The 18,237-nt window shown below is 38.5% G+C and overlaps 1 protein-coding gene across 2 annotated transcripts; it reads right to left on the bottom strand.

Moving 5' to 3' along the window:
- Window positions 1-16,442, bottom strand: LOC119501012. 2 transcript variants are annotated; one of them, XM_037791086.1, is made up of 14 exons: window positions 16,132-16,442; window positions 10,200-10,257; window positions 9,959-10,027; window positions 9,130-9,180; window positions 8,918-9,001; window positions 8,661-8,763; window positions 8,473-8,484; window positions 8,187-8,225; window positions 6,575-6,724; window positions 5,316-5,342; window positions 4,355-4,467; window positions 3,335-3,394; window positions 1,833-1,886; window positions 1-659 (listed from the first exon to the last, which is right to left on the bottom strand). In XM_037791086.1, the coding sequence occupies exons 2-14, from the start codon at window positions 10,227-10,229 to the stop codon at window positions 612-614; spliced, it is 840 nt and encodes a 279-aa protein (XP_037647014.1). In that variant the 5' UTR covers window positions 10,230-10,257; window positions 16,132-16,442; the 3' UTR covers window positions 1-611. The 2 variants fall into 2 exon arrangements, with proteins under 2 accessions (XP_037647014.1, XP_037647015.1); XM_037791087.1 differs by lacking the exon at window positions 6,575-6,724.
- Between the last annotated feature and the right edge of the window lie 1,795 nt (window positions 16,443-18,237).

Here is an 18,237-nt window from a genome sequence, read left to right as displayed (position 1 = left end):
TTTCCCCTTTACAGACATGCCCACTTTATGATAATCACATGCAGTTTGGGGCAAATCATAGTCAAGACAGCACTCTGACTTTGAACAGATAAAAAAATGAGTGATTAATTTGTTATTATTACGATTAATTGTCCTGGTTAGTAAGCTTATGTCAGTTGCCTTTGTGTATCACATCATCATTTTTTCATGCATCCAAAACAAACACATAACTATAGCAGTAATAGGCTCAATAGCTGGCGTATTTTACAAGTGTTGCTACAATTGATTCCAATGACCTGTCTATAATTCTTCAAAAGTTGGTCCAGATGAGTAGCTCAGTCGACTTGACTCCATAGAGTCCCATTGCACTTCATTTCCCTTTGGCTTAGTGCTGGGGCAATACTCCATCTTGATTATAGAGACTGCAGCATGGCTGAGAGAGCTGGCATGCTGCAGCTTGTTCACTCCTACTCGGGGCCACAAGATGTTGGCAAACCACAGTCATTCACTTCTTCTGTCCTGTTACCAGCAGATCCTCCTGGCATCCAGATACTTTGTTACATCCCACAGCTGTGCTGCATTAAGAATATACAGTTGCTGCGTTCCCTCTCGAATAGCACCACAATTCCTACTTACAGCCTCTCAGCTGAATGTGTGAGGACGGATTGACAATCAGAAGGCTGTATGACAAAGAGAGAGAAATACGGTAAGTGTCCATCCATTAACAAGACTAAAACCATGTCTCAATTTGCAGACGTCTGCACTTGCACTTGCTGTTTTGAGTGCATAAGTGCATTAACACTGACAAGGATGTTGTACTCATAACGGTCAAAAAGTTGAGTGTGGAAAGCTGGACACTCCTCACCCTCAATGGTTGCCATCTTGGTTACATAGCAGAAAGGGAGGTCAAAGAGTATGGAAACGAAGAGACGAAACTGTTTTTTTTTAACAACAGCTGCTGCTGCCATTTTGGACTGAAAACACTTATTATATCTATAATATTTTACTGTTCAACACAGGCCATTTTGGGAGCATATGACAATTGCACAGCAGTTTGTTAGGCAGCTGTTTTACTGGCGTATGGTAAACGCTTTCAGTCCAAAATGGCGGAAGCGTAGCTTTGCTGCTGGGCGCTGATTTTGCAATGGAACGAACAATTGACTCACTTCTTGGCAATATAGGTTCTTTGGGGAGGTTCCAGCAGCGGTTGTGGTTGCTCCAGTGAACACCGTACTATACAAATGTAAGTTAATAACCCTATACTGTTGTCTGATAGATGGCGACGGCCGTATTGTTTATTTGGTTAATTTAGCAGTCTGTAATAATGCAATTCTGTGAAGCTATACTTGAGCACAGCAGTGTTTTCAGTGAAATGCTAACATCCTGACATGCTCACAGTGATGTGTAGCAAGTAGCGTTTTCACCATCCTAGTGTCGCATGTTAGCACGCAAACACTAACTAATGGAGTGCTGCAGGGATTTTTGTAGGGAAACCAGGAAGTTAGCATCGCCCTGAATCACTCGACAAAAAGCCAATGGAATTTTTCCATTTTTCCAGCTGCAAATATACCCTCATCAACCTCTCAATATGAAACGCAAACAAGCTCAGACAAGACAACTATACAGTTCCTGCCCAGCCGAGAGCATCTAGCAGCTTCATACCCAGAAAGACAGACAGATAAGGGCCAAAAAAATGATAATAAAAAAACTCCCAAAGTGTGTATAGTAAATTTATAAGCCTCTAGTATACCACCACTATGTGTCTGTGTGTGAAAACAAATTTCTTCCAAATGCTCTGTTGGGAAAAACCTTATACAATATATTAGATATTGTGTATTCATACTCATAATTACCTGCATCAAATGTGTGTTCTCTCCAGCCCCATTTGTAAATGTCATCGGTGTGGACTGAAAGAGAGAACAAGGAGTGTTGAACATACACATCAATTCAAGTCTGATAAATGTGTTTCACTAAAGGTGAACATGTTGTTAAAGCTAGCAGCAGTAGCCTAAAGGGGTGCTTGACACAGGAACAGGGTTTGTGGGTTCTAAATCCCTGAGGGAAAACCCATTTTGGATTACATTACCGATTCTCTCCACTTTTATAGGAATATGAGGCTTTGATAGTTTGGTTTCTATGTTCTTATCATAGTTAAATGTGGTCACTAAGTCTCAGAGTTTCTTATTGTAGTAGACAGATTAACCTTTCTGCTTCAGTACACAAAGTCAATAAAAACTCCCTGCAGTGGAATTTCTCATAAAATGCTATGACGCAAGTTAAAAACATTGAATACAGATACAAAATTAAGTACAGAGAAAGTATTCATACTGGATGGGGTTTTTTTGGACCATTTTCTGCAAACTGGACAGGCCTACTATTATTGAGAATTTTTCAACAAATAGAATAATAAAAAGCATCGGACCCAGTGTGCAAGGTTTCTGTGCGTACATTTTTTTTTTTCCGGATGATGGATAAAAAAAAAAGCATATGAAAAATACAGACTTGGTGCACAAAGACCTTAACTCCCATGATCTCACGCTACTTCTTGATGTCACCAAACTCCGTCCTATTATTTTTGATTGAAACTATCAGTTGGAAATGATATATCGTCCCTTACGAAAAAGTCACATGTGAAAACCATGTGATTTTATTTTATTTTCACATGTTAAAATTTTAGTTCACATGTGAAAATGTGTAATTCACATGTGAAGAAGCAATTTTGATTTCATGATTTTCTGGATTTCACGTGCCATATTTTGTTTCCGAATGTGGAAATTCTAAACCACGTGTGAATAAAAAAGCCAATCATGTATTAATGTAAGTAATTCTCATGTGAAAATGTAAATTTTACGTTTGGAAATTTTCATTCAAATGTGAAAAATGCCAATCAAATGTGCGAAAATGTCCAGTTCACACGTGACATTATTTTATTTTCACATATTTTACAATTTTAGTTCACATCTGAAAACTGCCAGGCATTTTTGTAAGGGGTGCATTTAATTGCACTTAATGTGAGTCTGTCTGTTATTATGTTTTTGAACTGGCCCAGTGACAGAGGTGGTTAAACAACACACCCCAGATAGTTTCATCTCTACCTCCTGCATTTAGATGAATCATCCTAAACACATTTCAGGAACAAAACATCTAAAAAAAGGTGATCAGATGAAGAGCAGCTCCATAAATCGTCAATTAGAACAGCATGGCTAAAATAGCAAAAGTGAGTCTAGTATATAACAACAACTGGAGGCCTAGTAGGAAGTCCTGGACTCCTGAAAACTGCTGAGTGTGTGTCAGGGTGGAAAAGCGCACAGACAATATATTTTTTACCATAACTGAAAAATATCTGCAACAGTACCTTCAACTCTGTCATTGGCTGATCTCCTGGTGGGTTTCCATTCGACTCATAGGTTGCATCCTGAAAAAGAAATGACAATTAATTTGATACTGCAATATGTAGCTTGCTGAAGTACACTCCATGACTCCAAATAAATGTTACTTGAATATCCTTGACTGTTATAATGAAAATCTTACAATACTACTATATATCTGCCTACATGATCTTGGGCCTTCACTCCTTAAAGCAGCAGTGGGTAGAATTGGAGCAAATATGAAATATATATATATATATATTATTTTTATAAAACAGTCACTATATCCTGACAGTAGTGCATGAGACAGGTAATCTGAAAAAAAAACCATGTGCCTCTGTGTCTTCCAGTGCTCCTAATGGCATCTGCAAGATTTCACAGACCGGAGGAAAATAACCAATCAGAGCCGAGCTGGAGCTTTGCCGTCTCTGAGCAGCTGTTAATCACTCGCAAACTCCGATTAAACGGTCAAACTAGGCAGCGTTGATCAAATATGAATCAATATTCTGTTACTGTAATGCCTATTTCTCTCCTCAAATGTTTTCAAAAACATCTTGTAGTGTACTGTTTAGCTGTAAAATGAGAAAGTTTGCGACCCGGCAGCCATGTTGAGATCAGTTGAGGAAATATCAAGCACCGCCCACCAGCCGGAGCAAACTTTCTCATTTTCTCAAACTCAGAGTTTGCGAGTGATTGACAGCTGCCTCTGTTGAATGAGCAGCCAATAGGAACGCTCTCTCTCTCTGAAATGACCTGTGATTGGCCAACGTCTCCTGTCACAAGCTAGATTTTTTAAAGCCTGAAAACAGAGCCATGAGGAGGTGCAGAAGTTTAGTTTTCGCTGAGAACACTTGAATTACAATATGCTGAAAGGTTATAATGGATTTTTTGCCCAATGATGCCAAAAACATTCTGCCTACTGCCACTTTAAGTGAGGCTGTTAAACTGGTTGCCGCCTATATGGATTATTGCAATCAAACAACAAACAGAATTTTGCTCACACTCACCCACGGTATCCTGTCCTTCGTCCGCTGGTCGCGCATGTACAGGTAAACAGCCAGTGGCAAGACCACATTGAGGATCCCAGACATCATCAATACCATCTTCAGGGTTAAGGTGTCTGGTTAAGGAGAGATCAGAGACAACTTCCATTAATGTTACCAAAAAAACAGATCACAAATGATTGGGTGAACACTATTTTCTTTGTATGCTTTCAACATTTGACATTTAGCAAACAGCACTATGAGAAAAAACAATTGAGCGACTCTTGTACAGCACTGCAGGAAATACAGGTACTGCTTCCAGTAAATTCAGTTCACCTTCCTCTGCATGTTCATGGAATGCCAGTGAGCAAAATGGAAGCATTATTTTACCATATTAACTCGCTGTTAAAGGGGACATATCGTGCTCATTTCCAGGTTCATACTTGTATTTTGGGTTTCTACTAGAACATGTTTACATGCTTTAATGTTAAAAAAAAACACATTATTTTGTTTGTCTGAATATACCTGTACTCACCCTCTGTCTGAAACACTCTCTTTTAGCGCCTGTCTCTTTAAGAACCCCTCCCAAATAAGCCTAGTCTGCTCTGATCAGTCAAAATAAGTCATATCTAAATTTGGGTATACTGTAGGTGTTCTTCTAGTAACGCAGCAAACTAAGAAAACTATCATTTTCACTCTTGTAACATTTTGAAAAAAAATCACATAAAAACAAGAAAATGAATTATTAACAGTTGATAGCTGATTTTTCAAGTAATTTATTTAAAACAAAATCGAAATGTAAGGATTGGCAGTTTTACTCTGTTTTAAAACTGAATATCATTGGGGTTGGACTGTTGGTGAGGCAAATCATGCAGTTTGAAGACATCAACTTTTTCACAGTTTTCTGACGTTTTACAGACTAAACTCTACCCCTCTGACATACTCGTATCAACCCAAATATAGAAATTTGAATAGAAAAGCTTACCTGTTTCATTATTTCCGAAACGTTTGTCTATGGAAAGATAAAAAAAAAAAAATGTATCAGTACAATTGCAATGTTACAGTGTAAAACAAGGAAACTACTTGTATTATGTAAACATGCAGACAATCATATATATATATATATATATATATACACATACATACATATACATATATATATATATATATATATATATATATATATCTAAAACAGGGAAACTACTTGTATTATTTAAACATGCAGACAATCATATATATATATACACATACATACATATACATATATATATATATATATATATATATATAAAACAGGGAAACTACTTGTATTATTTAAACATGCAGAACATCATATATATATACATATATACACATATATATATATACATATACATATATATACACATACATATATATACATATACATATATATACACATACATATATATACACATATATATATATGTATATATACATATATATATATATATATATTTTGAGTAGTGATAACATACTCTGAGGTAGCCCGATACAAGAAAATAATCCACAAGATGGAGTCGTAGAACATTAAGATGCGAAGCAAGTTTATTTCCCATATTTGAACATTTTGGAGTGTATTATCATCATTATAACACCATGACCACATATGACTTATATTCATTTATAGTTTAAGGTTTGATTGAATCAGTTTAGGGTAGTTTTACCCGTGAGCTAACTACTAATGTACTGTAGCATTAAACACATTCTTGTTTAGCCTCGTTTGGGACGGTCTCATCCACTGCATGGGACGCTTCCCATAAAAAAGCTTAGGGAGGTGACGAGGGCGCTGCTTGTTATCGGCTTCCTTGAAGTCTTTTCTCTTATAAAACCAAAAAATGGTGTTAGAAAACACTAAAGCATAAATTGCACTTCTGTGCAGCTTGTCCAAGCTTGTTTTTTGAGTGTGGAATGGGTTCATTGCTTGTGGCAGGCGGAAGATATCATCATCACCAAAGAATACACACACACAAGTTTTTTCTAACCGCATTTTTCTGTTTTATGAGGAAAGACTTTGAAGAGCGCTTGGAAAATTATTCTTATGATCACCTGCATTTAATGAGCTTTAAGCATTTATTTGGAATGTTAAATAAACTCTTGACAAGAACTATGTTTGAGGTTTTCTGATATGATTTTAATGAACAAATACTAGAAAAACAAAAAAGGATTATTTGCCATGGCTATGGTATAAGTAGCGATCATATAATCATACACAGCATGGCTTACCAGTGCATCCGGTAACTGAGAGCTGTGTGACTGTTGTTGGTGGCAGTGTTGTTGTTGTTGGTGGCAGTGTTGTTGTTGTTGGTGGCAGTGTTGTTGTTGTTGGTGGCAATGTTGTTGTTGTTGGTGGCAATGTTGTTTTCTGATCAGAATCTACAGAAAGGCAGTCAGTCAGTGATAAAATCTTACAATATGGGCTTCGTAGGCACTAAAAGCAATAAGAGTGCTACAGGGATGACGTATTTTTGTAGGCCAACCCGGAAGTTAGAATTGCGCTGGGTTCCCTCAACAAAAAGCCAATGGGATTTTTCCATTGGGTTTTGGATTATTGCAGAAAATAAACTCTGCAGAAAACAAACATTTATGATACTTACACGTTTTGTACCGTAAAATAATCTCAACAAATTAACATGATTTTTGAATTGTGAATGCAATCGCCAGAAGTAAAAAGCTGAGAGTGATGACGTTTAGGAGTCTCTTTAAGCCACTTGTTAGCAAATTCCTTTTTTAAGACATATAAAAGCTTCAACATTCATGAGTGGGATATTTACTGACGTATTTTATATCATAGAACAAAATGTAAAAATCTCTTAAGCTTGTGTTAACCACAGATCTTATTTCAGGCATTTAACTAAAAACCCATTGACTTTGAGACGAGGGAAACGGAAGTGCTAAAATGTTAACTGATTTCCGAGTTTTAGGACTCATTCCTGTACCACTCTATAGTACTTAGTGTATCAATGCGAAGAAGCAGAAATACTAATGGAATCAGTAATATTTGTACCAGCACTGGAAGACTTGGTCAAATTAAAGGCAGCATTTAAAGGTACAGAAAACTCAAATATGGTGAATTTGTTACCACTGTATATACTGCATGTTTTAAGATTGTTGGTGGTCAATGCCATGAGTTCTTGAAAATTCCACATTTATTTTAATTAAAGGTACTAATTGTGACATTGGGAGCATTTCTATTGCCTCCGCACGGCTCTCAACATGGCGACAGCTCGCAGCTAATGGTGCTAACAGTGCTTACAGTGCATACAACTGCAACAGTGCTGACATAGCTAACAGTGTTAACCTGGGGGGGATTACAGGAGGGTTGGTGCTAAGCTTCTGCGACGACGCAGTTGGTCGGGACAGCGTTATCAGTTGTAACTGCCATATGAGACCAGTGCAGAATGGCAGCCGCGAGCTAGCCAGTGAGGCATGCTCACATGCACGAACATGCACTAAAAGTAAATGCGGCCGGCCCGGCTATGTCAACAAAGAACAGAGAAGCTCAAATTACAACACACACAGAGGTATAGCGACTTCATTCTCTGCTCAGGTAGACATGAATCCACTATATCTTTACATACATTCCTGTACGTTTACAAATAGTTGTTTGCTGCTATATTAATTGTCTGAATATCAAATTTAGCCATAATAATAAGCAACGGTTACATATGTATCCATGGTTCTCTGAGTGAATAAGCTCTCTGTGCATTTGGAATTTGTAACTGTGTGGACAGACGGAGAACTGCAGTTATGCAACAGCGAGCATGATTTCTGGGATTTCAAATGACAGCATCAACATGCACTTCTTAATAACTGCTAAATAAAAAGTGTGACTTACCAGTCGATGAGATCTCTGAATAGAGCTCACATACGGTGTCTAAAAGAACAAGGATTAGATCAATGTTACATCAATGGAGGTAATGAATTGTAAAAGCAAACTTACATGGTTCAATAAAAATGAACATCAGAAAAAGCTGAATGTGTGTTTTGGTGCCAGCACTCGCATGTCTACACAGGCTGACATAACAGTAAGTACACACAGACGTAGGCCTTTCACACGTACACACACTTTCAACATCACATACCGCCCACGGCAACACTCACAGCGCAGCATGTGTACTCACCATATTCGCAGCCTGTAATGCAAGAAAGGAAGAAAAGAAAATGATGAATTTCATGATTTAAAAAAACAACTTTAGTATTCTGCTTTGGTGACATTTTCAAAGGGGGGTATTATCCCGAAAGGAGGTTAATCACAGGTAAACCAGCCACCACTGATTGTTAGAGTAGTATCTGACTGTATGTGAGGTACCTTTGACTGTTTCGTTGGCAGTTTTGGCCAAAAGGCACATGAAGTGATAGAAATAGATATCCTGAGAATCCCCTTCGCACTTCTCACTCTTATTTTTGCAGTCCTGTGGTGAACAAAAGAAACAATACAATAATTCATAAGCTTGGAAGAAAAGTGAGATATGAGACTTGACAATCACTCACAAAAGTCACAATCGAAACATCAACAAACACAGACTTGAAGCAAATGATAGCAAAAAGTTGGTATTGTTCACTCACTCTGTAATAGCAGTCACTTAGCAATCCACATGCTAGTTCTGTACCTCGTAGGCACTCTCTCTCCAAAGTACACTCCATTGTGTCCTGCATGGGGTAGAGCACGCATGTACACTTGATCAAATGCAATTCAGTCCAGAAAACGTGTTATTATCACTTTAATGCAAATTCAACATCTCAACAGATCATTTTTGCTCACTGTTTCAGTACGTTACCTTGGAATATTGAGTTTTGACTAGGGAGACAGTGTCGGTCAGATTTCCTCCCTTGAAGAGGAATAGAGAAGTGGACAAACATTAGGACATTTTCAATGGTTTATTATTAGTCAATGAATATCTTTCATTTGAATTCTTATGTTCATCAGAATCATTAGCAAAACATAGAGGTCCCTATAGGGTTCCATCAATAGGGCTGGTTGATATGGCCAAAATCTTCTATTACGATATAGGTAATTTCATATCTCAATAACTATATATCACGATATAGCATATTTTCTGGTAATTCAATAAATAAATAGTCCATATGCATTAACCACACGATAAAGCCTATTTTTGTATACTATACAAATTTGTGTATACTTTGTATACTACATATTCCTGTGTAAATTAAATAATTGACAAATGAAAATTACTGAGTATATTCTCAGTTTACTTGAGTGCAAAATGAACACAACAGTGAAGAGAGAATAATTAAATAAATATAGACTTAGCCTATATCGCGATAGAAACAATATGGAAAAATATATACGATAGACATCTTTATGTAGTTTTGAGGATATATATCGTCATATTTCCCAGCCCCAGTCACCAGATATTAATAGTTTAATTTCTGACTTTCAAAAAATGCCCATGAAAAGACTAAAGAAGACTATTAAAAACACATCAATGAGCCACATCATTGCACTGGGTGTCATGTGTCAAACAGCATTTAATATTGCTCTGAAAACGAAAGCTCAGAGGAAAACACTTGATTGCCTTCACTTTTTCTTTTTGCTGGTATCCAACAAAAACAAAACCATTGAATAAATGTGAAAAACACACATACCCAGTCCTTCATTAGATCGAAATTGTCAAGACACCCCTGTTTTGAAAGGTCGACCGTGCTCAGGAACATCTAGCAGACAAAAATTTAACAGCAACATTAAATGTCTGTTTTTTAATAATCTGAGAAATTGAGAGAAAGCATGTCAAACGTACACAATAATAAGTTATATTGTACTCAGCGCTCTCATGTTAAAGCTACGAGCTGCTGAGTTCACAAGGAATGAAGCACAGGGGACACTTACAAAAAGAAAGAGGTGTCTCCTTGATGTCATACTGCAACCGGGACCATCCAGACTCACACTATAGGGGAGAAGAAGCAGAGAGCAGTGCAGAAAGGCATATTATAGAGCCATATTTGAGTCTGTCATCACTCACACACACAAACAAATACAAACACACAAGATTCAATTCAAGAACGTTACCATCAAATAAAACCTGATCTCAATTAGTAGCTAGCTAATAATAAGATCACTCATAGAATTTACGCTCTACTTTACTGAATGGCTCCTGTTTATTAATCAACATATTATATATTATACTATTAGTCAGTGTACACATAAAGTATTGAGGACGGAACCTGCCAAAATCAGAAATAAATCAATAAATACATAAATGACTCGATAAATAAATAAATGTCATAATAATATAATATGATTGCTTCTTGTTCATTATTAATCAACTGCACTTCCAATTCAGGATAGTCATTGCCAAAACCAACAGCACACACTGAGAGCAAATGAGGCTGGAGTACAAGGGAAAACACATTTTTTAGAAGAGAGGAAGTGAAAGTCACATTCCACTGTCACGATTACTTTGAAGCCAATTCATAAAATCACTGTAGAAACTCTCTGATTTGATGCACTGCTTGGACAAGTAAGCTACTGTATCTGTGTTGTGCAGTCATGTTATGGGAGCAGCAGGCAGGACAAGACTTCACCTCACCTCAACTGGGATACCATGGTGCATATTGCACTTACACAGAATAAAAAAAAAACGTAATCTAAAATTTACTTTATTTTTTCTTTAGAATTTCTTAGAGTTTTATTTTTGTTGCCAGCAAAGTTTAAGTGTATGCAAAATGGAAAATTATACTTGAAAAAGAGAAAAGGGGGGCGTTATATTATATCGGAGCTCTAAACGAACTATTTTCATTGGTGATTCATTTGCCAATTATTTTTCTTTTGGTCCATAAAACATCAATTCTCAAAGTGGGGTCCTTAGCAATCTGTCAGGGGATCCACAAAATAATAAGCTATGAATTATATCATTTTGCTTTTTCATTAAAAAGTGCATATCTACAGATGGGGACCATTTGCAGCAATAAAACAAAGCATATCTTGTCATTACTCCCACCCACGTTAGCTTTGGACCAACAGAAACTATTTATTTTAAAGTTTTGGGCACTTACTGAAAGTCAGTTTTAGGCTGGTAAATTTAAATATCTGGATTTATTAGGAGTATGCCAGTCTTGCTACTATTAGAGCAAGACTAGCTTTTAAGATCAATTACTTGAAATGTAGGCTATAAATGCTGTCAAATTGAATGACAATGCCAAATGCCTTTTTTAATAAAATCACCCTCTTTTTAAAGGTACATAAATGGTATTAACATTCAGTAACATTGTGAATTTCCCCGCTGTGGGACAAATAATTGATAATGTCATCTTATCTTATCTCAACATGACTCAAATCGAAATGTGTTTCTGTTTATCACTATCAAATATGTCTGAAGTATTTAAGTTGAAAAGTTTTAGAATATAAAAAAGTTCTAATGGCATCTAAGAGTATACTCCAAAACCCCCAAATATTAAATTTACTATAATGTAAGACCAACAAAAGTAGCAAATTCTCAATTTGAAAACCTGGAACCATCAAATGTTCTGCATTTTGTCTTGAAAATGACTAAAATAGACTAATCATTTGCGTATTCCCAACAGCAGATGTTCCTCAGTTAATGGAGCGAGTATTCTATGTTTGTTTTTTTTATAGCATTTCTGCCTCTGATAGTAGACAGATGATAATGAGGACGTGACAGGAAACATGGACAGAGATAGAGAGAGAGAAAGGGGTATGATCATGGATGTATAAAGAGAACTGGATACAGCGTTGGAGGTGGGCTCCATTTCATTCCTATGAGAGTTGCTCATTAGCACATGAAGCAATTAAAGTTCAACTTCCGAGTATAGATTTAACTGGATCATCCGGCAATCTTCTGCATCCATTGGTCCCATAGAGCAGAGGCATTAGTGTTTCCTATAATCCCGACTCCCAACTCTCGCTACAGCCTTGGTCTGAGTCTCATTCACATGAACAGAGTGAGAGAAAAAACTCTGGATCCGGCTATTAGTGCATTTTACAACTTTTAGGACCTAATGATCTAAATAAGGACTGTTCAAGTGTTCATACTAGGGAGTTGATTTACCTAAAAAAAAAGATCCGCTGAGTTACAGACGTCTCTTTCCCAATGTAAGTCTATTGGAAAAGTCTTTTTGGGCCCAATGACATCACGTGACGGACACGGAAGTTGTAGTACCGCCGTTTGACCATTATGAAAATTTGCTTCAAAGCGTGGCGCTCTTCCTGGGGGCTTGGGTAGGACATGCAACAATGGTCCTTGGCCAGACGTGAACTGAGGGTGAGTGTTGAATTATGGGTTGTTTGTAGCTTTAATGTTGCTTTCACCTATTGGTCTAAATCCAAACCAGGGATGTGTCAGAAGTCTAATGTATATATTAAAGGTGCTAAATACGGGAGCTAACAGTGTTTGCCTGAGGGGGAACCGGAGGGTGGGTGCTACGCTTCCATCAGTTGGGGTACATTCACAGGCACTAAAAGGCACTAAAAGCATATGTTGCTGGCCAGCAATGGAAACAAAGCGCGGAGTCATGCTTTTAGCGCAAGTGAATGTGCCCCAACCGACGGAAGCAGTTGGGGCAAATTCACAGGCACTAAACGGCACTAGAAGCATGTTTGGCCGACCAGCTATGCAAACAAAGTGAGGAGAAGCTTGATTTACAACACACACAGTGGTAGAGAGACTTCATTCTCTGCTCAGGTAGACATTACTCCACTATATAGCATAGCAAATAGTTGTTCGCTGCTATATATAATGCTCTGGATATAATATTTAGCACTTTTAAAATAAAATTATAAAGCCTATTTAAATTCAGATGAAAACTGCATGGATTCATGTAACATGCATCAGGCCGTTTAATACCGACAGTACAGTATTAAACGGCCTGATGCATGTCACACAGTTAATGACTAGACCCCTGTGCTAAGGCATTTACTAGTTTCTGACTCTGACTGACTGGGAAAGTCGGAAAAACAGTAGAATTCCCCAAAACTATCTCTTCAGCTTAACGATATCACACAGGCTATTAAGCTATTCTATGTGACCTTCTTTTGATGACTAATGTAATATATTTTGACTCTCATTCACTGAGCCTCGCCTGAAACAGTTTGGAGCCCCCCAGGGAGGCCCGCCTCCCAGTTTGAAAACCTCCGCTGTAGGTCATCCTATGGACAGCTCCTGGTGCTGAAATCAGTAGGCTATAGCCTATACTTTGTCATATTAACTTTCATTTTAAATAGCAATAAACCCAGTGGTTATCAACCCCTCGGGCCGCAGACTGATACCAGGCATTGGAGCATTTGCTTTAGTAAAAAGCTGAATATATACAGTATATTACACGGCTTTGTTGAACGCTTCATTCACTCTAGTCGAGGGTGCAGTTCTGATGTCGGACTCTTAAGTAAGTAGCTATATACATGTATTTATTTACAGTATACATATAAAATAATTAACCGTTTAACGGTTAACCGACATTAAGCATTTTAATCGTTAACGCTATTGGTTAAACGGTTAAAAGAAATGTTAATAATTAATTAATAAGCTGAGAAAAACTGGTCACTTTAAGGAGAAAAGCTGGTCCACCTTGACAGCCCATCTTAAGAGAGTCTAAGCTGCTGTTGCAGACACAGGAAGTTGACTCCCGCCTTGAGCTCCCTTGAGTTGTAGCCTCGTAGCATTTATTCACCGACAAATGAACTGTACACACACTGTCTGATACACCTACGTTCACAACTATAACGCCACCGACAAACCCACACTCCCCACCGCCACACACACGGTCTGTCGGAAACTCGCTGAAGTTACGCCGTGCTGACAGAGTGTAACTGTTTGTCGGACCATCGCTATTGTTAATCCAGGCAGACAGAGTGTGGTTACGCCGGGCAGACACACAGCGGACAACCTGCTAAACTAAACTAAACTAAATGTGCAGAGGAGACTTTTACTGGGCTGCGAACTGCTACAGTAACTCTCCTGACGGTGGACTGTGGACTCAGTTGTCTGTTGTGCTCATACACTGCAGCTGGCGCACCGATGCATGAGACGCACTAATCTTGTCAGTTAACGGTTAATAATCGGTTAACGAGGGTCGGTTATTGGTTAAGCAAATTTTTCAAAATTAGCATCCCTAATATACATATACTGTACATGTATGTATGTCCAGTATGTATATATATTGGACATACATATACATACATATGTGTATATATATATATACATATATATTTATACATATGTGTATACATATATGTGTATACATATACACTCACCGGCCATTTTATTAGGTACAAGGTGTACCTAATAAAGTGGCCGGTGCTAGTACCGGGTGGTCTCCTGCGGCTGTAGCCCATCTGCTTCAAGGTTTGACGTGTTGTGCGTTCAGAGATGCTATTCTGCATACCTTGGTTGTAACGAGTGGTTATTTGAGTTACTGTTGCCTTTCTATCATCTCGAACCACTCTGCCCATTCTCCTCTGACCTCTCACATCACAACAAGGCATTTTCGTCCACACAACTGCCGCTCACTGGATATTTTCTCTTTTTCGGACCATTCTCTGTAAACCCTAGAGATGGTTGTGCGTGAAAATCCCAGTAGATCAGCAGTTTTTTAAATACTCAGACCAGCCCGTCTGGCACCAACAACCATGCCACGTTCAAAGTCACTTAAATCCCCTTTCTTGCCCATTCTGATGCTCGGTTTGAACTTAAGCAAGTCGTCTTCACCACGTCTAGATGCCTAAATGCATTGAGTTACTGCCATGTGATTGGCTGATTAGCCATTTGTGTTAACAAGCAATTGAACAGGTGTGCCTAATAAAGTGGCCGGTAAGTGTATATACATATATGTGTGTATATATGTGTATATATATATATATATATATATATATACACATATATACACACACACACATATATGTATATGTATGTCCAGTACATGTATATGTATGTCCAGTATATATACATACTGGACATACATATACATATACATATACGTATATATACTGTATATATACATATTTATACATATACAGTATATACATATTTATACATATACAGTATATATATATATACTGCATATATATACACTATGTATATCACATATACCACAAATGCAGGCAAAAAAAGTGAATTGAAAGGCCATTTCAGAAGGGAAGGAATGAATACAGCTAAAACAAAAACAAAAGACATGTTGTGGCCTGATTAAACATCCTTGACTGACTAAGAGGCTCCAGGTATTTGTATGTGAGGCAGCATGGTGACTGACAACCAGCAGACATCCATCATCTGCTATTCAATCCAATCATGTCCAGACCTACGTGCCTTCACAGCAGACCTCAGAAACCCTCTCTATGCTGCTGGTTACCACGGAACTAATTGTGGAATTGATATTAAATTGTTTTAACAATGATCTATATTTTGGAGGAGTTCATTATGGTCCTTGGTGGGACTAGTATATACACATGGCAGCAGATAATTATTAACAATATTGTGCCTCATTGCTTGAAAAGCATTTGATGACTGTCTTAACAGTAGAACACAGATGCAAGTTAACTACATACATATTGTATCCACATTTTGAGAAATTACATGCAAAACCAATTTGTTTTCTGTTACAATTGTGCCTTATCTCCCCCACAAATCTGCAAATCACGCCTTCCCTTCGGTGAGAGCGTGCTGTCCATATATCTGCTCTGTCTAGATCTACAGTCCAACAGGCCCTGGTTGAATCGTTGCATTAGTCTCAGAGGTATAATAAAGACACCATGCAATCAGACACACACACAGTATAAACACATAAATGAGTTGCATTTTTGATCCTACCGTGCTGCAGTGTCGGTGTTGTTCGTCTGCTCTGATCCAGGGTGGCACACATTCTACTTGTGACAACTTTACTTTCACTTTCCAGCTTTGCACTAGCAGAGCTTTCTCTCTCCTCCTCACATGGTGATATCATCCCCGGAGTTTCCAAACGAGAGGCTGGATCCCGGTAAACCCCCTAAACAAAGACACTTAAGAGCTGAGCTGGGTGGAAAGTTGTGGACTTATTAAAACCCCCTCACACTGAAGGCGGAGCACCCACAACTAAGAGTAAAGGTTCAATAAATAGACTGTGATCTGCGCTTCAGCTGGGTGGACCTTACCTTAGACTAGCCTGCAGCCTATAAGACCCACTTCATGACGCAGTTAAGGGGAAAGTTAAAGCAGCAGTGGGTAGAAAAGGGTCACTATATCCTGACAGTAGTGCATGAGGCAGGTAATCTGAAATATCATGTGCCTCTGTGTCCAATGGTTTCTGCAAGATTTCACAGAATGGAGGAAAACAACCAATCCTTGCCCACTCTGAGCAGCTGTCAATCACTTGCAAACTCCTATCAAACTTGATAGTGCTGATCAAATATGAATCAATCTTCTGTTACTGTAATGCCTATTTCTCAAATAAAATGTTTTCAGAAACATCTTGTAGTGTACTGCTCAGCTGTAAAATGAGAAAGTTTGTGACCAGGCAGTAGGGATGACACGGTACCAGAAATCTAGTAGTCGATACCAATACCAGTGAATTTACACGATTCTTGATACTAATTCGATACAAAAAAACCCAATAAATCCTATGTAATTCAACACGCGCTCCTTGATTAAAACATTTGAACATTACAAAAAACAGAGGCATGTAGCCTTTAAGTAATAAATAAAAAGAAACGCCTATTAACATTGCAAAACATAACAGTGGCATGTAGCCTTCAAGTATTTAAAACAAACAATATTGTCTGCATGTGTCTTTGAGGTTATTGGTTATTTGGTTATTTGAGGTGCTATTTGTTTTCTCAACGAGTCGAGGCGGAGGTAGCGCTGCAGCAGCTGCCATCTCTCACGTCTCGTGTTGGGGTTTTTTTCCGTGTTGTTTTACGGCGTTCTTCTTCTTCCTTCATTTCACGGCAGATGAGAACACTTGTAAGCGTATACTGCCCACATTAGATCTGGAAGAATCGCATCTCCAGTACCTCCGCTTCGGTACCGAAGAAAACGAGTACCGTCACATTGTCAGAATTTTGGTACCGAGTTGGTACCGAAGTATCGGTTCTCGTGACATCCCTACCCGGCAGCCATGTTGAGATCAGTTGAGGAAATACCAAGCACCGCCCTCCAGCCGGAGCTAAACCGTGCACTACAAGATGTTTCTGAAAACATTGGAGGTGAGAAATAGGCATTACAGTAACATAATATTGATTAATATTTGATCAGCGCCGCCTAGTTTGACCATTTGATCCGAGTTCGTGAGTGATTGACAGCTGCCTCCGTTGAATGAACAGCCAATAGGAACGCTCTCTCTCTCTGAAATGACCTGTGATTGGCCAAAGTCTCCCGTCGCGGGCTAGATTTATTAAAGCCTGAAAACAGAGCCATGAGGAGGTGCAGAAGTCTAGTTTTCTCTCAGAACACTTGAATTACAATATGCTGAAAGGTTATTATGGAATCTTTGCCCAATGATGCCAAAACGATTCTGCCTACTGCTGCTTTAACTTACATTGCTGAGTCACCGATCCTCCGTTTTTGCTCCTCTTACTGTTGTGAAAGCGTGTTAGGTAAAGCCTTAACACCGTCTGAAACCCACCTTCAAATTTGTGAAACCTTTATTCTATTTGTGAAAAAGCAAAAAAGGAGATTCTCCCCTCATTAAATCCAGGTTCAGTGTCACGGCTCTGGCCTTGACTCCAGTAGTTTTCTGGTGTTCTGCTTCCCCTGGGTCTCCCCCTCCCCTGCCTGTCTGTGTGGGTGTGGCCCTGCGGCTTCCGCATCAGGCACCTGGTCTCACTCTCCACTCTGCACCTGTCAACAATCACCTAATCAACCCACAGTACAAGAACACCAGCTTTCCTGCCAGTTCCCGCCAGATTGTTCTGCCTACCAGTTGTGCCAGCCTCCCATCGA

This window comes from Sebastes umbrosus, chromosome 14, assembly GCF_015220745.1.
Source record: "Sebastes umbrosus isolate fSebUmb1 chromosome 14, fSebUmb1.pri, whole genome shotgun sequence".
Taxonomy (NCBI): domain Eukaryota; kingdom Metazoa; phylum Chordata; class Actinopteri; order Perciformes; family Sebastidae; genus Sebastes; species Sebastes umbrosus.
The sequence above is the reverse complement of the archived record's forward strand: the minus strand, read 5'-3'. Positions and strand labels throughout refer to the sequence as shown.